At 49.5% G+C, this 26,707-nt stretch overlaps 1 protein-coding gene across 5 annotated transcripts in view; it reads left to right on the plus strand.

Annotated features, from left to right (window-relative positions):
• LOC147018598 (mitochondrial 10-formyltetrahydrofolate dehydrogenase-like) overlaps positions 1 to 26,707 on the plus strand; it is a 168,521-nt gene that overhangs the window by 78,681 nt on the left and 63,133 nt on the right. For all 5 annotated transcript variants that reach the window (XM_085898421.1, XM_085898423.1, XM_085898422.1 and 2 more), the window contains 2 exons: positions 1,152 to 1,243; positions 1,436 to 1,580. In XM_085898421.1, the coding sequence (XP_085754547.1) occupies positions 1,152 to 1,243; positions 1,436 to 1,580 (237 nt within the window). The remainder of the gene's footprint in view (positions 1 to 1,151; positions 1,244 to 1,435; positions 1,581 to 26,707) is intronic.

Below are 26,707 nucleotides of genomic sequence, written 5' to 3' on the forward strand. Positions count from 1 at the left end.
AACTGTGCAACAAATGACTTGTCAAAATAAATGACTAAAAAGACACTCGCCAAATGAATGCACAATGTACGGTCGAAAGTGATGAATTTATTTGGTTTTTCATCAGAATATTTGTCAAAGGTCAGTGCTCAGGTAGTTTTGGTAAATAATTTGTTTGGACTCATAAAAAGGATGCTGGCGTAGCCAGTCAATTTTTCTTTTGAAGGAAGAAGTAGAAGAGAGAATATTGGATGTCCGATTATAATTCAGCAAAGTGATAAATACATTTATTATTGCAGATGTATGAAAAGTAGTTGTGTAGCGTTTACATGATGGATTCACTACAGTAGGAGTTCTCTGTTCCACAAGATGAATGCGTCATCCACTGCGCGGTACTCTCAGCTCGTGAAAAGTGCCCGTATTTCATGTTTTAAAAAAATATATATCAATTTGATTTAGAATTGCAAGTTTTTATTGTGACATCGACCTTGATGTGAAAAAAAATTTGCAGAGCAAAATGGGGCAAGTGCACATATGCTCTTTGGCAAGATGGTGTGGCTCAGGAGAAAATTTGGGGGCAAACACACATGCGCATTCCAAGCTCCGTCCCCTGTCAATCATTTTAGTGTTGTACATTACATGCTTAGCCGTATTGCCTTGTGTTAATGTTTCATGTTTATAAAGATGTCCATCTACAAAAACTGCATTTTTCTAACTTTAAAAAAATGCTCTCTCGTGTGAAGTTGAAGATGGTCTGCCTCGTCGCATAAAAGTAAAAACTTTATTTCCTGTAGAAAACCCTGGCATAGTGTGGCAATAGGTAGAAAAAGGAATGTGATTAATCTGTGTACATCAGCTGTGGTTTAAATTGCTGTTTAAGTTTCTGTTTGAGTGTATGTATATATATATATATATATATATATATATATATATATATATATATATATATATATATATATATATATATATACATATATATATATATATATATATATATTTCATGATTTGCTTTATCCCCAATTTTTTTTATTTTTGGGGGAATTTCCTTCCATGATGACACGTCTCAATGTGACTTAAAGCTTAAAAATAGGTAGGTTGCATCGGGTCATTTTTCATGTCAGTTGCACTTAAAGTGGAAAATTGATGTGTAAATGTGGTGATTTATTGTGCAGGAAGTTTGGACCAGCATTCTCAGTTCCGTCTCAATTGTAGAGGACTCCACAGATTTTTTCAAGAGTGGAGCAGGTTCTATGGATGTAATCAGGTGAGAAACAAGTGAGGTTGAAAGATTGTTCAACATGATGATTTCTTGTAGATCAGTGAAAAAGGGATTCCTTCCATCTGTAGGCTGCAGGATGTGAATGGTCACAGTTGGGGGGGGGGGGATCTCATGTAGATAGTGCTTGATAGTGAGAACACTTTTGCGATGTGGTAACTGCATGATGTTGGGGTGTAGGTTGGTGGAAGAAGTGCGAGCGAGGTTCAGAGGAGTGCAGCTGGAGCCTGAAGACATGTACATGGCTCCACAGTTTGGGGCCTTTGTACAAGCTGTCGCACGAAGAATGCGTGGAGAGGGACAGCGGGAGCTTGTCGTAAACTATGTAAGTATCAGCTTATTCAAGTAATTACATTAAAAAAAATTAACTTGTTGCATCAAGAAGGACATTATTTACTGGAAAATGATTATTTGTAATAGAGAAAATATACAATATCCAAGGACAAATCAGCTTAAATATTGTTTGGATGGATTAACCTCACATATCCATTAAAATCCATGATTGCATACTTTTTTGTTTTGAGGAAAAAAAAATTGTATCTTTGAATTGTAACAAATTGTTACAGTTGTGGGGGGTAGATGGAGGAATTGCATGGGAAAGTTAGGATTGTATGGAGTTACTTGGTCCGTGGACGTGTAGGAGACATCTCGATGCAAATGAAGTAGGGAAACTGTGAGCTTGTTACTTGTCACCACTTGGGGGGTGGTGGTGTGTTAATTAAATATGGATGAAGGCCAATTTCCCACAGTATGTAATTGCCCCCTGTGACCTTTTCCTACCTTTTTGCATTTACAAGCCAGCAATAGAAGAATTACGTTTTTATAACAACAACAACAATAATAACAGAGCCGCACATCCAAACAGGTGAGAAGCCCCACCTTCCCGGCTTCGTACCAGCAAGTCACCTCCCTGAGACTGATCATTGGTGAGTGTAACGTGAGAGGGGGGCATGATCGAAGAGCAGACAGGAGTTGTGAGAGGACAGAGTTGGTGGAGGACACGATCGAAAGAGGATCTCATTTTTGCTCTCCTCTCGACACGACGAAATGGCTGCGCGATTCTCGTGTTCATGCTGATGTGAATTTGCCCGTGTGCTCGGCAGGATGCTATCCATTCCTGTTCGGTTGAGACGCGAAGTTGTACAATTATGAGAAAGAGTGGAAGAGGAGTTCACCTCTGATTGAAGTCATGATACCGTTGTGTGTTCGAGGAGAAAGGTGGGTGATTGTTGTGAGCAGTCCTCGTGTAAAGGCCCTGTCACACCTTGATGTTTTAGCCAGCGTATGGCAACGTATCAAAATGTATGTAAAACGCTGGCGTACGCTGAACTATTGATGTTTTTTAAAAAGTTTTGGGCGTATTCATAACGTATTAGTAACGTACACAGAACATTTCGAGAACTTATAGATAACTTATACCAACGAATGCTTAGCGTGTTGTCGGCGTTCACAACGTATGCCCAACGACAGTCTAACGTATGCATAGCGCGCGGCCGCGTATCACTGACGATCACGTGGCGTAGGCTATTAAAAGGCTGCCGCTCGACGATTCAAATCATAACCGCACAAGAAATCTAACTGTCACACCTTGATGGTTGAGCCAGCGTATGCCGACGTATGAAAAATTTGTCTAAAATGCTGGCACACGTCCAATACGTTATGGGTAAGTTTTGTATACGTTAAGAGCATGCTTAAGCATGCTGGCATACGTCGTAGTACGCTGAGTACATCGACAAATTTTCAGCATGTTGAAAATTTTTCGACGTATGCCAGCGTATGACACACGTCGACACACGTTACTTGCAAGTTACTCATAAGTCGAAACACGTCGAGGTAATGTTTTTTTTTTTTTCCTCTTCGGCATGACGGTGATGTTGACACTTCGATTTCTAGTGCGGTTATGATTTAAATCGTTCAGGGGCAGCCTATTAATTATATTATATTATAACCACACTAGTAATCGAAGTGTCAACATCACTGTCATGCCAAATAAAAAAAAAATAAAAAAAACAACACATGAAGTCTGGAACACTGATGGGTTCCTCCTGTGAACCCCATTTTTATATACCAATTCCCCGAAACGCTGCTAATACGCCATTATACGGTAGCTGTAAGTTAGAAACACGTTCAGTAAGTTCTGTGGTCGTCCGGAAGACGTCAAATACGTCTACATACGTCAATATGCGTTGGAGATACGTGACACATAGGTTCAAAGCACGTTACTCATCGGTTAGAAATAAGTTTCGGGTACACTAAACATTACCTCGACGTGTTTCGACTTATGAGTAACTTACCAGTAATGTGTGTCGACGTGTGCCAACGATCGCATAACGTGCCCACAACTTATGGCCAGCGTATGCGGAACGTGTGAGTCATACGCTGGCATACGTCGAAAAATTTTCAACATGTTAAAATTTGTCGACGAGCTCGGAGTACTACGACGTATGCCAACGTATGCCAACGTGCTTCAGCGTGCTTCAGTGTGCTCTTAACGTATACAAAACTTACCCATAACGTATTCGACGTGTGCCAGCATTTTAGACAAATTTTTCATACGTCGACATACGCTGGCTAAATCGTCAAGGTGTGACAAGGTCTTAAGACAGGAACATTTGGCATTTTTTGTTCATGAGAAGAAGCCGCATGGCAGTTGGTGAGCCCTGATGTTGAAAACCACCTCACGAACGTTTTCCTGCCCAGAGACTGCTCGCCGCCATTTTGGGTGCATCTTCCCATGCAGGATGAAGCGGCTCAACCCCAAAGTTCAATAAAGACCATCTCTGGACAAAGCTAAGTGTCAGAATAAAGGGAGGATTTTCTTTTATTTCGTTTTCCCCTTGTCTGTATTAAAGTCCATGTGGAGAAGTGCCTCGACTGTAGGCTTCAATTTACCTCACTTTTTATGATTACCTCCACCACTGAAGGTGAAGGAGGGTATGTTTTCACCCCTTTCTGTGTGTTTGTCTGTGAGCAGGATATCTCAAAAAGTTGTTGATTGATTCGGATGAAATCTGGTGGGCAGTTTGGGTGTGTGACAAGGACGAAATAATTCGATTTTGGTGAAGATCCAAATCCGGATCGGGATCTGATCATTTTTTAAAGTGATTCTTCACCATTGAGATAAAGTGCTAAACAAAAATATAGCACGATATCTCATAAAGTTGCAGACGGATTTGGACGAAACTTAATGGACAGGTTGGTTGTTTGACAAGGATGAATTGATTCGATTTTGGTGAAGATCCGAGTCCGGATCTGGATACGAGAATTATTTAATCTTTAAAGTGATTCTTCACCATTGAGAGATGGGGCCAAAATTGATATAGTACTGCATAGCATGATATTTCAGAAATGTAATGGACCCGATATGTTCTCATGGATCAGGCATTATGTGACAGAGGTATGTGCTCTGCCGAATGCCCTTCCAGTTTCATTTTGAATTATTAGCCTTGTAAATATTTGATCAATTTTCATTAAATCCCCATGCTTATGTTAAGTTGCTGGTGTCCGTGTATCTGTTGTGGATTCGAGTATAAACCCCTTGTGCTGTGCTTCTGTCGTGTACATCCGTTTGGCTCCCTCTTCTTCCCGCGTGTGCCATCACCTCCAAGGATCACGTGTTCGCCTCGAAGGAAAACTGCTCGGTGATTTGGCCTGGTCTGTGTTAACCACCCGTCCACCACAATTGGGTCGGGGGATATCAACCTAACCACCAGGGCCACGACAATATTATTAGAAAACAAAATTAGCACTTTCTAAGGATACCCTCACCACCACTTTGTCACAGTGTATATGACACAAACATTGTATTTCATGGCAGACTTCAAGAAAAAGTGATATCTGGTTTTTGTTTGCATTGAGCTGTAAGAAATTATTTCATCATCCATTCCATGTCAAAACATAGTCACATGATGGGCGTTCCAAAGGATTTGGTGTGACCTTAAGGTCAGGTCAGATTAGATCTGTGACCTGCAACAGGTACCATGTAAACCTGTACGAACCTGTTCCATGGTCGGGTTGTCGGCGACTAAACCGTCTCCCCCACCAGGTTTTCTGGTGAGGAGGGTGTTTTGATATGGACACCCAGCAGGATTAAAAACAAAACCTGTCAAAGGGCGGAGGAGTTCCTTGTGAGCCAACGGCCATCCATATCTAGTGCCCAACTGTGTCTGCGGACGTCCTCCTGCAGTTGGGTTACTTTTTTATTTGGAGGTTGTTGGAAGGATTTGCACTCCGGCCACCGTAAAACCCTTCATTCCGCAAAACACAAAAACGCAAAAAAATCTGAAAACCCACTCCGTGGGAGTACCTCCTGTGCAGCTTCCCTTCGCAGCGCAGCTCACCAGATGACGGGATTGGGGCAAAGCCTTCGGGACCCCCAATCTTTGATGATAGGAGGGAAACCATGGGGTAATATTCCCGGATCAGATTGCGGTAGAGTGTGTCGGAGTGGTGCTGAGGTGTCGTCCACCAGACGGCGGTCTCCTTGGGTTAACCTGAAGCAGTCCCTTCGGGTGGGTGCCTGGAATGTTCTATCCCTAAGAGAGGATGATCACCTGTCTCTGTTGTCATCTGAGCTCAAGCGTTTGGACATCGGTATTGCAGCTCTCTCTGAGGTCCGGAGACCGGATTGCGGCGAGATAATGGTGGGTGGTTACACCGACTATTGGTCTGGTCGCTCTGATGGTTACCATACCGAAGGAGTTGCTGTAGCTGTGTCCAATAAGCTGACCTCAATGACAATTGAGGTAACACCGGTCAACGAGCGTATTATGAGATTAAGGATTCATCACTCCTTAGGTGTCATTTCCCTGGTCTCTGTTTATGCTCCGACTGAGGCGAGTGATCTCACCGTGAAGGATGCATTCTTCGCCACGCTCGAGTCTGTGGTTGATCAGTGCCCCAGACGAGACACACTTCTAGTCTTGGGGGATTTCAATGCATCGACTGGAACTGATAGGGATGGTTATGAGACGTATGTTGGTACCCATGGGTCAGGAACTATGAACCAGAATAGCACTAAGTTCCTTGACTTTGCAAGAAGTCATGGAATTAGGGTGGCTGCTTCATGGTTTCAGCGCCCACAAGCTCATCGCTGGACTTGGTATTCCAACGCTGGCGATGTGACAAAGGAGATTGACCATGTCCTCGTTGATAGTCGCTGTAGGATGATCCAGAACTGCAGGGTCTACTGGAGTGCTCAGTTCCTCAATACTGACCACAGGCTTGTTGAAGCAACTCCAAAGCTGCACCTTAAATCCTGGAGAATGGTACCATCCCAGCCTAGGCTGGATGTTGGCAAGCTCAGGGATGAGAGAGTAGCTGACGAGTTTGCAAACAGGCTGTGTGGACACTTGGGGGGGGGGTCTGGGTGCTTTGGGGGGTCTTGAAGAGTTGTGGAGTGCCTTCAAGACCACCATCCTTGATGTTGCCGGTGGATGTCTTGGAACTCACCGCAGGGCAAAGAAGAATTTTGTCTCTCAAGGGACACTGGATACCATTGACCAGAGTCGCAGGGCAAGGCTGAATGGCAGAGCTGAGCTGTTCAGGAAGCTGAGGCGTAAAACTGTACGTGCACTGAGGGTGGACAAGGAGGCCTATGTGCGAGGAATCTGTGAGGGGGTAGAGCATCACCTATGGACAGGTGATTATCGTTCCCCTTACAGGGGAATTCGCACATTGCGTTCATTCAAGCCCATCCCTCGGAGCACTGCAGTTAGAGCAGAGAGTGGTAGGCTCTTAACAGAGGAGTCTGAAGTGAAGGCCAGCTGGGCCAGTTACTTTGAGCGGTTGTACCAGGCTGATCCCCCAGCTGTCGAGTTGGACGTCAAGGGTGTTACAATCCCTGTTGCTGACCCTCAAATCAACTGTGGTCCACCTTCGCTTGTGGAAACACGGGCTGCGGTGAACTGGTTGAAACGGGGCAAACCTCCAAGGATCTGTGGCATCCATGCTGAACTTCTCAACGCTGCTGGAAATGCTGCACTCGTGTCGTTGCATGCAGTTTTGTGCTCTGCCTGGAACACAGGCATCATCCCAACTGATTGGAAGAGGGGCCTTGTTGCTCCTCTCTGGAAAGGGAAGGGTGATCGCCAAGACTGCAACAACTACCGAGGGGTGACGCTGCTCTCAGTGCCGGGCAAGGTCTTTGCTCGGATAATTCTTGATTGGGTTCGCCACCATCTGCTTGAGCACCAGCGTCCAGAGCAGTCAGGCTTTACATCAAAGAGGTCAACGATTGACTGTATCCTTGCTCTTCGTGTCCTCACCGAACGCAGACGAGAGTTTCGGCAGGGGCTGCTTGCAGCCTATGTTGATCTCTGTAAAACGTTCGATTCAGGGAATCGGGATGCCCTCTGGAGGATTCTTGGTCTTCGTGGGGTGCCACCAAAACTGATCGATCTGATGTCTGAACTCGACTCTGGTACCGAGAGTGCTGTGAAGTGTGGTGGTACCATCTCTGAATTATTTCCAGTTGTTACTGGAGTTCGTCAGGGGTGTGTACTGGCCCCCACACTTTTCAGCACTTGTATAAAATGACCGTTTTTACAGCCATTTTTCCCTGCTGTGCAGGGGTTAGGCTTTTTCTTGAGGCAATGTTTTATGGCCGGATGCCCTTCCTGACGCGAACCCTGGTCGCCTCTTACGACACACAGGGATATGATATACATATTCTAACCGGGGCATACACCGTTACCAGTACACTGGTACTCACTTCGCCGACCTCAGATGGATGACAGGCTGAGTCAACCCCCTGGTGTTAATTCAGCAGCCAACGGGGCTTGAACTCAGGACCCTGGGATCCCAAGCCGCCACCCTAACGACTAAGCCAACACCAGGCTTACTTTTCAGCACTTGTATGCACTGGATTTTAGGGAGGATGTCGGAGAGATCAAGCTGTGGTGCATCGTTTGGGAATGTCAAGATCTCGGACCTTGATTTTGCAGATGATGCAGTCATCTTTGCGGAGACTTTAGATATCCTTTTGGGGGCCCTCGAGGTGCTGAATGAGGAGTCGGAGCCGCTGGGATTACGGGTTTCTTGGGTCAAAACTAAGATCCAGGCTTTTGGTGACATCTTGGATGCTGTTGTCCTGTCTTTGTCTGTTTGTGGTGAGGATGTTGAGGTCATGGAGAGATTCACTTACCTTGGCAGTGATATTCATGTCTCTGCTGGCTGTGAGTCAGAGGTCAATAGACGTCTGGGTCAGGCCTGGGGAGTCATGGATTTACTGGATCATGGGGTGTGGTGCTGCCGGTACCTGTGCGGGAGGACGAAAGTCCGAGTCTTCAGGTCCTTGGTACTTCCAGTCTTGCTCTATGGATGCGAGACTCGGACTCTGACCAAGGATCTGAGATGGAGACTTTATTCCTTTGGTACCAGGTCTCTTCGGAGAATCCTTGGCGATCGCTGGTCGGATTTTGTGTCCAACGAGCGGTTGCTGAGAGAGACTGGGTTGAGATTTGCTACCTGCATAGTCCGTGAGCGTCAGTTGCGGCTGTATGGACATGTGGCTCGTTTTCCTGATGCTGATCCTGCTCACCAGATTCTCTCAGCGGGGGAGTCTCGTGACTGGAGGAGGCTAGTGGGCCGACCACGTGCCTCATGGTTGCAGCAGGTTGACCATCATCTCAAGGAGATGGGGTTGGGCCTGGCATCTGCCTGGGAGATGGCCAGACGGAGGCCCCTGGAGTACCGGCGGAAAGTGGACGCAGCGACGCGCTGTTCTGGCACATGCTCCCATCCCTGACCCCCCCTGAAACTCTTCTGGCAGCAAATTTGTAATTTTAAAAATTAAATTCAAATCAAATGGAAGACCAAGTAAAATTGGTACTGCATTGGAATCATAAGAAGGAACTGGAACAAGCAAAAAGCAAAGATGAAGTCATCAGGACTCCTTGAACAACACTGCTACTCCTCTTCCCTCAGACCCATCCAGGTGCAGCTCAGTGAGCCTTATTCAAAAAATAAAAATAAAAAGATCCCAGAACAAAAAAATATATTCTGGCTGCCAGGACATGTGTCCAATCATTTTGATATTTAAAACATATATTCCCCATAACTACTACATTATAATTGTGAAGTTTCACATCAATTAATGCAGTGGTTCAAGAGAGAGAATTAAAAAAAAATTTCCTTCAATCCAATATGGCTGCCAAACCTTGTGACCTATCAATAATTATTCCTGATGACCCAAGTATCCCCAAGGCTTGGGGAGCATGTGTGTCAAGTTTCCCCTCGATCTGTCCAGTCTTTCTGGAGGGGTTTTTAAGGGTTTTAGAGTAAATCGAATATGAACACCAAACCATGTGACGTATGACATCATAGATGGGAATGTTTTGTTCCTCATGAATAGGCGGTCATACATGTAAAGTTTCTCCTCAATCAGTTTAGCCATCTCAGAGAAGAAGATTTTTCGATCCTCGTGGAGGATCTCTAAGTCTTACTCACGTTGTTCTTGTTCTTGTGGACTTCTTTGTTTCAGCCTACAGTTTTCATGGAAACTTGGCATATATATATATATATATATATATATATATATATATATATATATATATATATATATATATATATATATATATATATATATATTGTTGTGGTTACCAGATTCGCAAACCACCATTCAGGTCCCTTAGGTGAGGTATCTCAGTAAGTGCATGTGTAGTTAGGCCCAAACCCGTTGTCTAGTGGGAATACATGTCATTTATGCGAGCTGCGACTCTTCAGGATAGCCGTTTTTCTTTTACTATCTTTATTTTGGACCAACCGCCATGATCACAACCACAACATCAACCACCGACCACAACCACCGCTTCACCACAACCGCCACGACCTTCACGCACACCTCACAACCGTAGCATCGCCACCGTTCTTGCCCCGCTGTGGGTACCGGTGTTGGACTCATGCAGAACGCGCGTCGAACAGCGTGTACAAAATCACGGATTTTGTGCTTCAAAAACGGATCAAAAACGACACACGCCCACTTTTTGCCGTCCAATCGGTGAGCGAGGGGCGAATTGGCCCCGCCCCCAGGGCGATCGATATATGCAAATTTATGGATCAAAAAGCCTTCACGCCCACTTTTTCTCGGGCCAATGGGGAGCGAGGTGAAAGGTCGAAGGGAGGGGGTCAAAGATGAGAGGGCGAAGCTACGGGGCTGATAAAAGGACCGTGTTCGTCAGTCCAGAGGGTCGAGAGGCGGAGAGTAGGAGAGTCCAGAGGCGGAGAGTCGGAGAGTCCAGAGGCGGAGAGTAGGAGAGTAGGAGAGTAGGAGAGTCGCAAACGAGAACGAGGAGTCAGAAGAAGGAGAAAGAGAAGGAGAAGGAGAAGGAGAACGAGAACGAGAACGAGAAGGAGTCGGAGAAGAGAGAGAAGAGTGTGGAAGTCTGGAGCCCGAAGCCTGCAGTGGCTGGAGAAGCTGAAGAGAGTCGGACGAGGGGGTGCTCGCGTCGGTGCCAGGAGCTGCACGCCCGAGGGAGGCCGGCAGCGCGACCTGGCCGAGGTGGAGACGCACACCAGGGACAATAAAGATCCTCTATACCCCGAGCATCAGCAACCCCCTCCTGTTTCCCCCCGCGCTGAGATAGTGCGACCAAGGGGGCCCCGTTCCCACCCCCAGCCAGGCACTGTCCACGAGGCCCGCGGGTTGCGGGGCCATCGCCGCTCCGCGTCTCATCACCAGACGGGTAGGCCCGACCCGGTCTCGGCCTCAGGCCTGCCCCATTCTTGGGGGATTTCTTTTCCTTGGTTTTGGGTATGTGTTGTCGGCGCCGTCTGTGAAGTAGAATTGTATAAGTGTTGCCGTGTGCTCGGTAGTCGGTATTAGCTCTGCACTGTGTTTTCACTTTTATGTTTGCTTTTTGTGTAAATGGAATTGTGTTTTCTTTTTTTGTGTGCATTTGGTGGAATTGTATTTGTGTGCTTTCCGTTCGTCGCGAATAAATGTGCTTTATTGTTGAACTGTTCTCCCGCTTCGCTTCGTCTTTTCTTCCATTGAATCCCCATCTTGCTTCACGTAAAGGGTTGGTAGTGGGCTGAATACGCCCGATAATTAATCGAACCGTCGAGGTCGACGATAACACCGCTCGGTTATTCTGATAGTACGGAACGGGTCGCTTAAGTGGCCCGTGTCCGAAGTCGACCTGCGGCGAGGTGCGATCGCCCGGTCTACCCTCCGCGTGGGTACTTAGGTAGTTCGAATTTGGCGAGCAACCCTATCCCACGCGGGGACTGATTGGCTCGATCGCGGTGAGACCGAAAGGTCCACCCGTGACTGGTTCCCGGCGTTAGTCCGAGAGGGTCACGACTGGATTGTCCGTCCGGTGGGCGACGTGCCGCGATTCGAGTTACGTGGCCGTTCGCACGCCGGCGGGCGCGAAAACCGCAACACTGGTGTCAGGAGTGGGATACAAATTCATCGCCCTCCTCGCGGCACTGGTATCGGAGAACAGGAAAACGGGCTCTCCTGTCTCCGGCTAAATTCACGGGAATCGGTCCAGGGGTGAGAGAAGCGACCCCCGATTCCCTCCAAATTACGAGCGAGCAAATTAACCCTTCACGAGAAGCAAGATGGCGTCTCAAGGCGAACGGGAGCCGGGGGGTATTAGAAATGTATATGTGTAGTAATGTAGAATCCATGGTCCAGGATGGAATCCCCGAGCAGGAAATGTTGATTGTGCAGGAACACGGACTCGCCCAACTGAACCCAGGGCCCGAGGTGGGTGCGGCAGCGGCCGCGGTGTATGACACCTTCCCCCCCCCTCTCCACCAAGACCCTTCCCCAACCCCTGCCGAAACGGCTCACTTGAGTGCATCCGACATGGCCCAGCTATTCACCATGCTGGCACAAATGAATGCGGCAATGACAAATGAAATAAAAAACGAAATGAAAGACATGAACAAACAAATAAACGAAAAGATGGATACATTCACAAACGAAATAAAACGCATGAAAACTAAAATGGAAACAAACATGAAGGAAGAAACGAGAAAGCTACGGGGTGAGACGCAGAACATGGGCCGATGCCTGCAGGCGGGCATGAAGGCCGTGAGCAGGAAACTTAAAATGGCGACTCCACGTGTCGGAACGAACGAGCTGGAAGGGGGTGCAACGGCTGACAGGCCCGCGGTGGAGGCGGGTAAGGAAAAAGTAATTCGGGAGACAAGAGACGAGGTGAAAGTAATTGCGAGGGAGAGAAAAGAACAATTAATACGGAGAGCAAGGATGAGGTACGCGGAGATCGTGAAAGAGCAAGGAGTGAAAAACAGGGAAGGACGGGAGCGACTTAAAGAGAAAGCAAGGTTGACCTACATAAAGATAAGGGAAAGACGCCAGAAAGAAGCAGAGACCAATAAACACGATGAAGACGGGGTAAGTGACGCGCACACACACACGGAGGTAGTGGAGGATAATGGGGGTGAGCTCGCGGACCGTGCAGGGACCCGGTGCGAGCAGCTGGATGGCCTCCTCCAGGAACGAGGGGAGGGAGTCTGCCCCCTTGAGGTGAGTCACGACCAGGTGAGTTCGGTCGTGTTTTGCGAGGTTGAGGGGACGGGTGCTGTGGACGGGTGCACGGAGAGCTTGGGGGGTATAGAGGCCCCGGAGACCCTTGTGGGGACACAAATCCCCAGTGTGGTTGTCCCTGTGTGTGTGGTGCAGGGTGTGAGTGCGTCCCCGTGTGTGGCAGCGACCCCGTGTGTGAGTGGTGTGGTAGCGATGGTGCCGGAGTGCGTGCTTCCCAGCACGCCGTGTGTGGATGAGGCACGGAGTGTGAGTGAGGCACCGCGGGTTAGTGCCCCCGCGTGTGTGGGTGAGGCACCGTGTGTGGAAGAGACCGCGTGTTTGAGTGTCGCCGTGTGTATGAGTGAGGTACCGCGGGTGAGTGCCCCCGCATGCGTGAGTGAACGGCCGTGTGCAAGGTCGCTGTGTGCAAGGGAGACCGTGTGTGTGAGAGAGCGGTATGAGAGGGAGATGTTGGTTGGCATGCGGGAGCACGCAGCCGCGTCTCCCCGTGTGAATGTGATGGAGTGGACTGTGTGCGTCGTAACACGCAGGTGTGCGTGGGTTGAATGGCGACGACGTAGGCGACATGAGAGGAGAGAAAGCCGAGTAGCGGCTGTGGTTGTTTCGAGCACCGTGCCGGGTTCACCCAGCAGTGAGCACGCGGTTCGTGCTGTGCAACGCACGAGACCACCACGTGCTCGCTTGCGAGAGTGAAGTCCCGGTCCGGAAACGCACGCGGTGGATTTGCCGATCCCGCGGACGGACAAAGTTTAGGCAGGTAAACGGATTTGGACCGGACGGGTTCTCCACGCGATCGTGCGTGTTAAGCTCCAACGGGCAAAGCACATGTGTTCGCGTGGGGAACCCCTCGAGACGTGTGGCTTGTGTTTTTTTTTATATGCGCACGGTGACGTCATGGCTGCACGTGGGGTTGGAATCCGGCAGGAGGGGTATCTCTGCCGGATGGTCCCGTCCAAGGAGGGACGAGGAACACGTGCAGCTGCATGACGTCACGGGCAGTTGCAAGGTGCAAAGAGCGCGAGTTGCCGCGCAGGTGCTGCGCATGGAAAAAAAAAAAAGGAAAGCCAAGCCTCACTTTCGGGTGCAAAGGATTCCTGGGCAAGGGGTGAAAGACCCCCTTACCTGGGCACAGGATGGAAACTAGTTAGGGGGAAGGGTTAGCTTAGCTAGACCGACTTCATGGGGCAGGGGTAAGTCCTCATGGAGTCCGTGGAATGGATTAGTTAGAGGGATTGTAGCCAGATTTAGGTGGGGAAATAAAATGATTTATTTGGAGACAGTGACAGACTTATGAATGTGTAGCGGGGACGTAGCTTAGCTACGTAGTGTTAAAAGGAACGTGCTGTAGTATAAGGGACGACGTGGGAGCACGAGTTAGTTAGGGGAGTTAGTTAGAAGGATGGCAGAGTTCAGTGGTATGTGTGTTGAAGAGTAGGAGAGTTGTGAGGTGAGTACATGGTGAGTGAGTGAGGCCAGCGGGTCTGTGTGTGTGGAGTGAATGGGGAATGCATGGTGCGATGAGTGATTGGGGGGAGGAATGACTCCCGCCCAAGGGACCCCGGGGTCAGAGTAAAGTGAGTTAGCTGGGTTAGTCAAATTGAAAAATGGAGGTCGTTTTGCTGTTGGTGGGAAAGTAGGCTCGAGACCCATTTGGAGGGGTGCAGGAGCCCTGTTGACGGGCTTGGGAGCGTGGCTGCGAAAGGTGAGTATCGCTGAGTGGGTACCCCGGGCACCAGGCTAGTCGGCCGCGGTAGGCCATGGGCCCATGGGGGGCCGGGATAGAGTAGTGGGCACGGGTGCGCCTGCTTGGTGCGGGGGCCCGGGGCGCCATTAGCCGCGTGGGCAGTGTTGTGGGCACGGGTGACCCTCGGAAAGGGGCCCGGGAGGCCGGCCTGCCACGTGTGCGTTTCAGGGGAGGTGCCATGGGGGGCACTCCCCGGTGTTAGGGAGCTGGTAGGCTCGGAGGCAGTGTAGTGCCCGGGGGTGCCATAGCGGGAGAATCGGCAGAGGGTCGTGCCTGCCAAAGGGAGCCACGTGTCCCAGCCAGGAGACCGTGTGAGGGCACGGAGAGAAAATTGGGGGGCGAGGCCCGAAATTGTGAGGACACCAACACAGGCGACGGGAATCTGGGTTGTTAGAACCAATAGTTTAAGCGAGAGGCGCTTGTTGAAAGCCCCGGGGTAGTTTAAGAGTTAATGGTTAGGGTAGATTAGGAGATGTACCCCTCCGCACCATCCATCCCCTCGCTCTCGTTGTGGGCCGCTGGATCCACTTTGGGTTAGATCGCCGAACTCTGGGGAGGCCATTCTGAGGCTTCGTTGGGCCTCGACACAGGACGTTAGCTCTCCCTTGTTCCCCTCCGGGAAGGGAACGTAGGGGTTGGGAGTAGGCTAGGTGACAGAATAAGTTAGCCGAACAAGGACGATAAAGGGGGTTAGGGGACGATTTATAGTGGGGAAGTAAAAATAAAAACAATAGAAAAAAAAATAAGTTGGGGCTAAATTGGGGTTTGACAAATTAAGGGAGTGGGTATGTACAGTGACAGGCAAAGGCGATAGGTTGGGAGGGAGACAGGTAGGTAGGTCCGAGCCCGCCTTCCAAGTGGCCAGCACCACCGCACTCCCTCCACCAACTTCCACTGACGGCAGTGCTGGCCAGCTTCATCTGCTGGCTGTGTTACTGCAAGGCCTGTGCCGGCCGGATCATCTGCAGCTGTGGTACTTCAAGGCCTGTGCCGGCCAGTTCATCTGCCGGCTGTGTTTGCCTGCAGCGGCCTTCTTCTGCGGGCTGTGTTTGCCTGCCACCTTTGCCATGCCATGCCCACTGCCCACGTTCACCAGCCCCGTTCAATTTTGCTTTGCCCCCCCCCCCCCTGTTCATTTCCATGTGCACCAGGATCCGCAAGGCAACAGTTTGCAAGCTGCAAGAACTGCCCTGTTGGCAGCTACAACACGGGCCTGCAGTGGCGGCCCGTGCACCGTGTTTGCGTTCATGCATCCATTCGTTGTGCTCATTGCGTGTGCCACTTGAGCTGGCACGGAGACTGCGTTGTGCAGCCCAAGCACCGTTGTGGTTCACTGCGTTCAGTTCAAAAGGGAAGGCCTTGGACTGCGTGTGAGCAGCCAGCCACGTTCCCTGTCACCTGCATTGTTTTGAGCCAGAGACTGCATGCGGGCAGCCTGGCTCCCTGCTAACTGCTTTTCTTTTGCAGAGTTCAGTGATCCTGGGCCATGGTTTAGTGTAAAATTTGTAAGTTAAGGTTAAGATGTACTGTAAATATGAGTGCGCCCTCAGACATGCCTGTCTAGCGCCGGCAATTTTATTTAAGTCGTCCGTGTGAGTGAGTTTGTTTAGGTAGTTACGCAGCCCTCAGGTTATTTATTTTGGGGACACGAATACCATGAATGTCGCACTCAGGGATCCGTAGGTAAAATGTACTAGGGGAAAACTACACATGATGGCACACGAAAATTTGACGACTCGGGACGAGTCTGTAAAAAGGGAGGGGGGTAGTGTTGTGGTTACCAGATTCGCAAACCACCATTCAGGTCCCTTAGGTGAGGTATCTCGGTAAGTGCATGTGTAGTTAGGCCCAAACCCGTTGTCTAGTGGGAATACATGTCATTTATGCGAGCTGCGACTCTTCAGGATAGCCGTTTTTCTTTTACTATCTTTATTTTGGACCAACCGCCATGATCACAACCACAACATCAACCACCGACCACAACCACCGCTTCACCACAACCGCCACGACCTTCACGCACACCTCACAACCGTAGCATCGCCACCGTTCTTGCCCCGCTGTGGGTACCGGTGTTGGACTCATGCAGAACGCGCGTCGAACAGCGTGTACAAAATCACGGATTTTGTGCTTCAAAAACGGATCAAAAACGACACACGCCCACTTTTTGCCGTCCAATCGGTGAGCGAGGGGCGACTGGCCCGCCCCAGGGCGATCGATATATGCAAATTTATGGATCAAAAAGCCTTCACGCCCACTTTTTCTCGGGCCAATGGGGAGCGAGGTGAAAGGTCGAAGGGAGGGGGTCAAAGATGAGAGGGCGAAGCTACGGGGCTGATAAAAGGACCGTGTTCGTCAGTCCAGAGGGTCGAGAGGCGGAGAGTAGGAGAGTCCAGAGGCGGAGAGTCGGAGAGTCCAGAGGCGGAGAGTAGGAGAGTAGGAGAGTCGCAAACGAGAACGAGGAGTCAGAAGAAGGAGAAAGAGAAGGAGAAGGAGAAGGAGAAGGAGAAGGAGAACGAGAACGAGAAGGAGTCGGAGAAGAGAGAGAAGAGTGTGGAAGTCTGGAGCCCGAAGCCTGCAGTGGCTGGAGAAGCTGAAGAGAGTCGGACGAGGGGGTGCTCGCGTCGGTGCCAGGAGCTGCACGCCCGAGGGAGGCCGGCAGCGCGACCTGGCCGAGGTGGAGACGCACACCAGGGACAATAAAGATCCTCTATACCCCGAGCATCAGCAACCCCCTCCTGTTTCCCCCCGCGCTGAGATAGTGCGACCAAGGGGGCCCCGTTCCCACCCCCAGCCAGGCACTGTCCACGAGGCCCGCGGGTTGCGGGGCCATCGCCGCTCCGCGTCTCATCACCAGACGGGTAGGCCCGACCCGGTCTCGGCCTCAGGCCTGCCCCATTCTTGGGGATTTCTTTTCCTTGGTTTTGGGTATGTGTTGTCGGCGCCGTCTGTGAAGTAGAATTGTATAAGTGTTGCCGTGTGCTCGGTAGTCGGTATTAGCTCTGCACTGTGTTTTCACTTTTATGTTTGCTTTTTGTGTAAATGGAATTGTGTTTTCTTTTTTTTGTGTGCATTTGGTGGAATTGTATTTGTGTGCTTTCCGTTCGTCGCGAATAAATGTGCTTTATTGTTGAACTGTTCTCCCGCTTCGCTTCGTCTTTTCCTCCATTGAATCCCCATCTTGCTTCACGTAAAGGGTTGGTAGTGGGCTGAATACGCCCGATAATTAATCGAACCGTCGAGGTCGACGATAACACCGCTCGGTTATTCTGATAGCACGGAACGGGTCGCTTAAGTGGCCCGTGTCCGAAGTCGACCTGCGGCGAGGTGCGATCGCCCGGTCTACCCTCCGCGTGGGTACTTAGGTAGTTCGAATTTGGCGAGCAACCCTATCCCACGCGGGGGCTGATTGGCTCGATCGCGGTGAGACCGAAAGGTCCACCCGTGACTGGTTCCCGGCGTTAGTCCGAGAGGGTCACGACTGGATTGTCCGTCCGGTGGGCGACGTGCCGCGATTCGAGTTACGTGGCCGTTCGCACGCCGGCGGGCGCGAAAACCGCAACAATATATATATATATATATATATATATATATATATATATATATATATATATATATATATATATATATACATATATAGTGTTACGGAAATGGCCCTTACGGGAATAATAAATATAGAATTAGCTCAGTTCCCCCATTAAATTAATGTATAGATAGGTTGTGTGGTATAAGGGACGATGTGTGTGTCGGGAGGTATTCCAGACTGTTTTTGTGTTCGTGCTATGGTGGTGAAACGACAGATCGCTATTATTCCTTCCTCATTCCGGAATAGGCCCCTCCCAGTCGGCTGAGAGGAGTGGCCAAGAGTGAGGGGTGTGGCCTGGACAGGAAGTGATGTAAAGGGGAGGAGCCTTTGGTCAGGGAGTCGCCGAGACAGGCGTGTGTCGAAGGAGCTCGCGTATCGATGCGAGAGAGAAAAGAAAAAGGCAGTGGTGAATCGACCGGCAGAGAAAGCGCAACCTGCACATCGATTCACCTCACGACTCGAAGGAGAAAAGAAAAGGGGATGAAAGGAGTGCTGTGTGTGAGGAACGGCCGGGTTCTCGAGGCGTGCTCGGAGTCGCTTCAAAACGAGCGAACGAAGGAGGCACCGTCTTGGGTCTGCCGGGAGAGACGCTGAACCGACCTGCACGTCGGTGATTCGACTGAGAGAGGAACTGAGGGGACGAAGCGGGAGTCGGGCTTCGAGGCGGGAAGGCCGGAGAGGATACGCCGGAGCGTCTGACGGTCCTTGCTCACCTCACGGCTCGACACGTTGTGATCCGCCTGCCGAACTCGGACCTCGACTGGGACCTTGTATGGAGAACAGGCCAGGCCGGGATTCGTGTGCTGAACCCTGGAGAGAGATCGGCGATGTCGCATCGTCGACGTGGCGCGGAGCCGGAGTGCGCTGAGGAGAACCGCGCACGCGGTGACTTGGGCGGGAGCTGGAGTGCTGCGCCGCCATTTCTTGCCGCGCGGCACGTTCGAGCGGGAGTTCGAACCCGTGGAAACCCGCTGGTTTTTACGAGCGACCTTCGTGCTTTTGGGACACGGTCCTCTCTTCCATGAGCCATCACCAAGTACTCTGTCTTGTCCTGCATGCATGTTTGTTTGCACGTGTTGTACAAGGCTTATTTCGTCGTAATCCCCTCGAAACCTTTTAGCCGTGGTTCCCTTGTTAAGAACGTGTTGATTGTTAATAAAATGACTGTCGTGTTATTGTTTGTGTTGTGATCCCTGATGTTCCCCAATAAACCTGGTTAATTTTGCTGAAGTTGCCGCTATGGATTAATGCGTGTCGCGTCGAGGAACAATCCGTTCGATTGGCATACAAGACCAAAATGGTTACAGACTGGTAGACTCCGCTCGGTCACTGACAAAGCCAGTCTGTAACTTTGGGTTCTATCTCCCCAACTGGTAAGGTACAGGATTACGTTGGTATCGCGATTAAAGACGCGTGACCCGAGGCCTGTGTCGAGCCGGCCGGCGTTATAGACTCCTGGAGACTGTGGTGGCGAGGGTGGCACCAGGGACCGGGTCAGATTCCCACCACCCTGGATCCGCAACAACTGGTCGTCAGGAGTGGGATGACGAACTCTCCGCTTCCACCTCTGTAAATTTGCAGAACACCGATTGTGTTAACAATTGGTAGTGATTTTATGCTTGAACGGATCGGAGGAAAAATTTGCAAATTATAAAGAAAATGGAGTCGCAAAATGGCGGCGCGGCTCCATCTCGGCGCGACACAGAGCGGGAGTGGGCTAATTATAGCACAACGAGCCACAAGGCGCGAAGGAAACGCTCCCGCCCACCGATTCAGAGCACGTGGTCACGGCATATGCCATGGCAGGCGTGGCAGGATGACTACGCGAACATTGCAAGCTTCAGGCACAATTGGGGGATGTCTTTGAGAAGGTGAAGCGTTATGAAGACTATCAAGGAGGTGCAAAGTGGCGGCGCGGGTCAATCTCGCCGCGACACGGAGCGGGAGTGGGCTAATTATAGTGCAACGAGCCACAAGGCGCGAAGGAAACGCTCCCGCCCACCGATTCAGACCACGTGGTCATGGCATGTGCCATGGCAGGCGTGGCAGGATGATGACGCGAACATTGGCAAGCTTCAGGCACAATTGGGGGATGTCTTGGAAAAGGTGAAGCGTTATGAAAACTATATCGAGGAGGTGCAAGGTGGAGTGGACGAGTCACAACGGCACGCAGACGAGCTTCAGCAAAATTACGTGTATGGGGGGACACAGCGATTGGACAATTTACTGGAACGAATTTGGTGGCAAAAACATAACTTAGCCAACAGAGTCGACAAACTATGTGGAAAAAAGAATTTGGTAGTGTTTTATACCCATCAGTGGGAATATGCGAAGAGCAAACTGAATGAAAGAATAGAGGAAGAGCAAATTAGTAATTCCTGGGATAGAGAGAACTTAGAAGGAGAATGTAAAACGAAGCTGGAAACGGAAAAACGGGAGCACGGTGTGGAATTGAAACTACTGAAGCGAGGGGTAGAAGAAGGCATTCGGAAAAGGGAAAGCCTAGAACAAAGATAAAAAAGGAGAGGAACATCTGGAGCAAGGGAAGGAAGAATGGTAGGAAAAGTCAAGACAGTTCGAAGAACTGCAGGAAGAAATGAGGAAGGAGAAAGGAAAACAAAGCTAGAAAAGGAAAAACGCAAACATGATGGGGAATTGGAACTACTGAAGCGAGAGGTAAGGGCAGGCCAGTTTAAAAGAGAAACCCTGGAAGGGGAGATAAGAATGGGAAAGGAATGGCAGAAAAAAACTAAAGGAATACAGTAAGAAATGGGACGAATTGAGGATGGAAGCATTGGAAAGGGAGGTGGAGATGAGCAAGAGAATTGGTAAAATGAGTGAGGAAGCATGCAAAGTGAGAGAGGAATTATGGAAAAAAGCTTCTGAGTTACAGGAACATCAAGACAAAAGACGAGATTATAAGACGAGCTGAGGATCTTGAGAGAGGAAAGAGCGAGAACGGAGAATGAAATGTTAGGGGACCACACCGAGCAAATCAAACAGTTGGAAGCCAAAGCAAGGTTGGAGTGTGCGGAGATGAGAAAGGAATTAGAAAAGAAAGCTTCTGAGTTCCAGAAATACCAAAACAAAGAGACGGAATTACAAAACGAGATGAGAATGTTGGAGGAAGAAAGAACGACAGCAGAGAATGAAACGTTATGAAACCACACTGAACAGATCGAACAGCGAGAAGCCAAAGCAAGACTAAAGAATGAGATGCAAGAAAGTGTACTGAAAGAACAAGGAATAAAGCAGGAGAAGGAAATCAGCCAACTGAAGGAAACAACGAGATTGCAGAATGAGGAACAAGAGAGACAGTGGAATAAAAAACAAAAAGAGTATGAATTGGAGGTTGACCAATTAAAAGAAAAAGCAAGGATGGAGTACGAGGAGATAGTGAAAGAACAAGGAATGAAGCAGGAAAGGGAAATCAGCCAATTGAAGGAATCAATGAGATTGGAGAAGGAAGAACATGAGAGACAGTGGGATGAGAAACAAAAAGAACAAGGAATGAAACAGGAAAACGAGATCAACAAAATGAAGGAAATGATAACATTGGAGAAGGAAGAACATGAGAGACAGTGGGATAGAAAACAAAAAGAACAACGAATGAAGCAGGAAGGAGAGATCAACCAATTGAAGGAAACGACGAGATTGGAGAAGGATGAACAAGAGAGACAGTGGGATAAGAAACAAAAAGAACAAGGAATGAAACAAAAAGAAAGACAAGAACAACTGAAGGGGAAAGCACAGTTGAAGTACGTGGAGATAATGAAAGAACGACAAATGAAACGGGAAAAGGAGCTCGGCCAATTGAAGGAAACTATGAGATTGGAGAATGAGGAACAAGAGAGACAGTGGAGGAGGAAACAAAAAGAGGGACAAGAACAACTAAAGGTGAAAGCAAGGTTGAAGTATGCGGAGATCGTGAAAGAACGATGAATGAAACAGGACAAGGAAATATGCCAATTGAAAGAAACGATGAGATTGGAGAATGAAGAACATGAGAGATGGTGGGGTAGAAAACAAAAACAACATGAGTTTGAAATTAACCAACTCGAGGAAAGAGGAAAGATGGAGTCCACGGAGATGGAAAAACTCCGGAAAGATAACGAACAACTCAAAAGGCTCAGAGAGGAAGAACGACTCGAATGGAAAAGAAAATGGAGCCAGGAAGTAGAACAGCACAATAATATGGGATGTGGGACATCACCACAGGGAGGAATGTTAGTGCTGCGGACCTTGATTGACATCACTCGTCGGATGACACCACACTTAGAGCAAACCCTGGTGATTGAGACATTGAGGGAGCATGTGGGGTTGTTAACGAGTGAGATACATTTTGAGCAGGTCCAGCATGTGGAGCTGACAGCCCCGGAGGAGTATGGCGAACCGATGATGAGCAACCTGCTGGAGAGAAGCGACCGGACAGAGGTGACTCTGGAACGAAGCAGGTACGTGGGCACATGCATACATGGTGCGGACGGTGAGCTTAAGGTAGAAATTGAATTTTATGTTAATGAAGAGACTCTGTCCGATGGGGTGCACGTATGCGTGCCCCCTGAATGTGTGTAGAGTGCCTGTGAATGAATGCTGTGAGCCCACAGTCCAGACTACAGCACCGGTATGTGTTGCCGAGGCCGAAGTGTCTGTGAGTACTCACCTGGCGGTCGAGAATGCAACCCTGGAGTGTGAGGCAGTTGGTCAGTACGCAGGCAAGTTTGGATGTGTGGAATGTGAACACATAACCTTGGGATGTGTGCAGCCTGCTGTGTGTGGGAGTCCTGAGCGTGGAATGAGTGGAGCCATGGGAAATAGGTTTGAAGTGCAAGAGGAAACAGAAATGCCACCAGGACAGAATTTGAGCCAGGGGATGGAAACCATAATGGACAGCTCCGCATGGGTTCTTGCAGAGTTGGAGGTGCTGCATTCAGGAGCAGTTTTAGATTGGATTTTAGAAATCCAATTTATAAATTGTATTTTAATTTCTCTATCAGCCTCACAGGACCTTTGGAGTGGAATGCAGATGAGTGGCAGGCGGCACTGGCGTGTGTCACTTGGTCTTCAGACCTTTCTGAGCACACGAGTGGTTTGGCTAGCTGAGTGGGGTTTATCTGTCTTCAGGGAGTTATGGAGAAGAGGGGGAGGTCATTCTACCGATTGGGGTTTGCCTGACTTCCGCGAACCCTGGAGAAAAGGAGGGGGTAGATCACGGCCCCCATTGAGGCGTGACCCCTTTGAGCCATGGCGGAAAGGCAGCGGGTCATGTAATGGGTAATGAGGGATTCGTTCCCTCACCCCCCTTCCAATGAGCCAAAGAAGTAGGCTTATGGGGATGTGAAAATCTTGATTGGAGGTATTACCGGAAGTGATTGCAAGATTGAGAGATGACAGAAGGCATAAGAGTGGCATGAGTGGACTTGGGTGATTATAAAAAAAAAAATGGTGGAGACATTACAGGCAGAGCGTTAAACACACCTGAAACAGGTGGATGACAAGGAGTGGCTTGTTTGAGGAAGGATTGAAATGCCTGGTTAGAACCATGCAGAGGTTCATGGGACTTGTGAAGAGATTTTGATGTCTGGTTTAAACTTTTGGAAAGAAACAATTAGGGCAGTATGGAGGAGGCCAACGGACGATGGACGTAGTGACAAATTAATTGGGGTTTGATGAAAAAGTATACCAGTTAAATTTGATGACCAAGTGGTATCCGAGGGACAGGTGTGTTTTTTGCTTTCACATAAACGTGAAAGGTGTTGGATGGTGTTGTGGACTGGGTGTGCGGCACTGTGGAATGAATGATTAAAGAGTTTGGGTGAATGGCGTGATTGTGCAGATGAGGAGAGTGAGTGCGAACAACGCACCCTGTCGGTAGGAGTCTCTTAACCAGGTTGGTGTAGGTTAGGGGGACTTAGAGGATTCGTCATGGATTCTGGCTGCTGTTCCATTGTGCAGGCGGACTGCGAGGGGTAGGTGCAGGCCAAGGTATGGGGATACTGGTTGGTAGTGTGACATGGTATGGGAAGTTGCTGAGTCGGGAAGCAGGGCAGCAGGGCTTTGGGGGTTCCTGGCAGGTGAAGGCTGTCAGAGTTGCCAGGAGAGCACGGTAGGTTCAGTGCTATGGGAGCACGGTGTCGGTGCTATGAGAGCACAGTATGGGGGCTAGAGATAGCCATCCCTTCGTTAGGAGCGCCAGAAGCACGCTCAGGTGAACCCCGAGGTCACTGGGTGTCCTCCCCCCGATTGGAAGCAGGCAAAGAGGCCTAGTGGTAGTCACACTCCCCAGCCAGCGAGTTATGCCTGGCACCACCAAATGGAAAAAGACAAAGAAGGGCCTTGTCCAGGTTTATTAGAATGGAACAGTGTGCCAGATCGGGAAAAATGGGTCATTAGGATCATTCAAGCCATAGCAGGGTTTGTTGCATTGTCTAGAACTAAAAGTAAATGGTTAGGTTCGATGGACTCTCCTCCGCACCATTCATGTGTGACACCTGGTACGAGTAGTGTTGATGGGAGAAATTGTTGGCAAGGGCCAGGCTGGGTCACCCTCTCCAAGTGCCAGAGAGGCCACCAGTATGTTATGAGCATGCATCCACGAAGATAACAGTTGAGTAAGAAACACACCGTCCTGTCTGTAAAAGAAAAAAAAAGAGAAAGAAAAAAAAAAGGGGGAGAACCTCACCAAAACAAGTCAGGCAAGGAAGGTTAACGGTACACTCCATCTCCCCTAGTCTAAGGTCAGCACACTCATTTGCGTCCTCAAGAACGCCTCCGAACTGCATTTGTTTACCATCGATATCACCATGCCACCACTGCTGTGTCATCTGCTGTCCAATGCAGGGCTTGTTGCCTGCTACTGCTTGTGAGTAGGCCATATGGGCCGAAGCATTTTTGTGGGCCATTGAGGCCAAAGTGCTTTTGTGGGCCGTTGCAGCTGAAGATTCATGCCATTTTGTGGGCTGTGAGCCAAAGAACTCTTTGTGAGATTAGGCCACTGGGCTGACTGAACTCACCTGGTGAGAGGCCAATAAGGCCACGAAGTGAGGAAACCCTCAGGGGTGAATGGACAATACTGCCGGGAGGGGGCATGAAGGAGCGAACACGTGAAAGAACTTTGAACCTTTGAATGTTCTGCTCCTATGTACATGTGGTGTTAAAAGTAAAATTGAATGCCCTCCCATTCAAACCCATAATTAGAATGGTAAAGTGTGCATAGAGTGTGAATTTGTTTGTTAGATTGGTGACCCGACACACTAGGATAGGGACATGCCAATCTTACTGTGACACTTTGATTTTTGGAGTTAAGTGCTTCCCATGTTGTGGGTTCGAGTAAATGGGAGATCTGTGCTGTACGTTGGACAGGGCCATTGCCGTGGGCTACCCCAGATGGAGGCTCGGAGAGCCTCGGGAGAAAGGTGGGGGTAGTGTTACTGAAATGGCCCTTACGGGAATACTAAACATAGAATTATCTCAGTTCCCCCATTAAATTCATGTATAGATAGGTTGTGTGGTAAAAGGGACGATATGTGTGTGTCGGGAGGTGTAACAGACTGTTTTTGTGTTCGTGCTATGGTGGTGAAACGAGAGATCGCTATTATTCCTTCCTCATTTCGGAATAGGCCCCCCCCCAGTCGGCTGAGAGGAGTGGCCGAGAGCGAGGGGTGTGGCCTGGACAGGAAGTGACGTGAAGGGGAGGAGCCTTTGGTCAGGGAGTCGCTGAGACAGGCGTGTGTGGAGAGCTCGCGTGTCGAGGCAAGAGAGAAAAGAAAAAGGCAGTGGTGAATCGACCGGCAGAGAAAGCAGAACCTGCACATCGATTCACCTCACGACTCGAAGGAGAAAAGAAAAGGGGACGAAAGGAGTGCTGTGTGTGAGGAACGGCCGGGTTCTCGAGGCGTGCTCGGAGTCACTTTGAAACGAGCGAACGAAGGAGGCACCGTCTTGGGTCTGCCGGGAGAGATGCTGAACCGACCTGCACATCGGTGATTCGACCGAGAGAGGAACTGAGGGGACGAAGCGGGAGTTGGGCTTCGAGGCGGGAAGGCCGGAGAGGATACGCCGGAGCGTCTGACGGTCCTTGCTCACCTCACGGCTCGACACGTTGTGATCCGCCTGCGGAACTCGGACCTCGACTGAGACCTTGTATGGAGAACAGGCCAGGCCTGGATTCGTGTGCTGAACCCTGGAGAGAGATCGGCGATGTCGCATCGTTGATGTGGCGCGGAGCCAGAGCGTCCTGAGAAGAACCGCGCACGCGGTGACTTGGGCGGGAGCTGGAGTGCTGCGCCGCCATTTCTTGCTGCGCGGCACGTTTGAGCGGGAGTTCGAACCCGTGGAAACCCGCTGGTTTTTACGAGTGACCTCCGTGCTTTTGGGACACGGTTCTCTCGTCCATGAGCCATCACCAAGTGCTCTGTCTTGTCCTGCATGCATGTTTGTTTGCACGTGTTGTATAAGGCATATTTAGTAGTAATCCCCTCGAAACCTTTTAGCCGTGGTTCCCTAGTTAAGAATGGGTTAATTGTTAATAAAACCACTGTCGTATTCATTGCTTGTGTTGTGATCCCTGATGTCCCCAATAAACCTGGTTAATTCTGATGAAGT

This window comes from Eptatretus burgeri, chromosome 10, assembly GCF_056783735.1.
Source record: "Eptatretus burgeri isolate ZD-2024b chromosome 10, Ebu_testis_v1, whole genome shotgun sequence".
In the NCBI taxonomy this organism is placed as follows: Eukaryota; Metazoa; Chordata; class Myxini; order Myxiniformes; family Myxinidae; genus Eptatretus; species Eptatretus burgeri.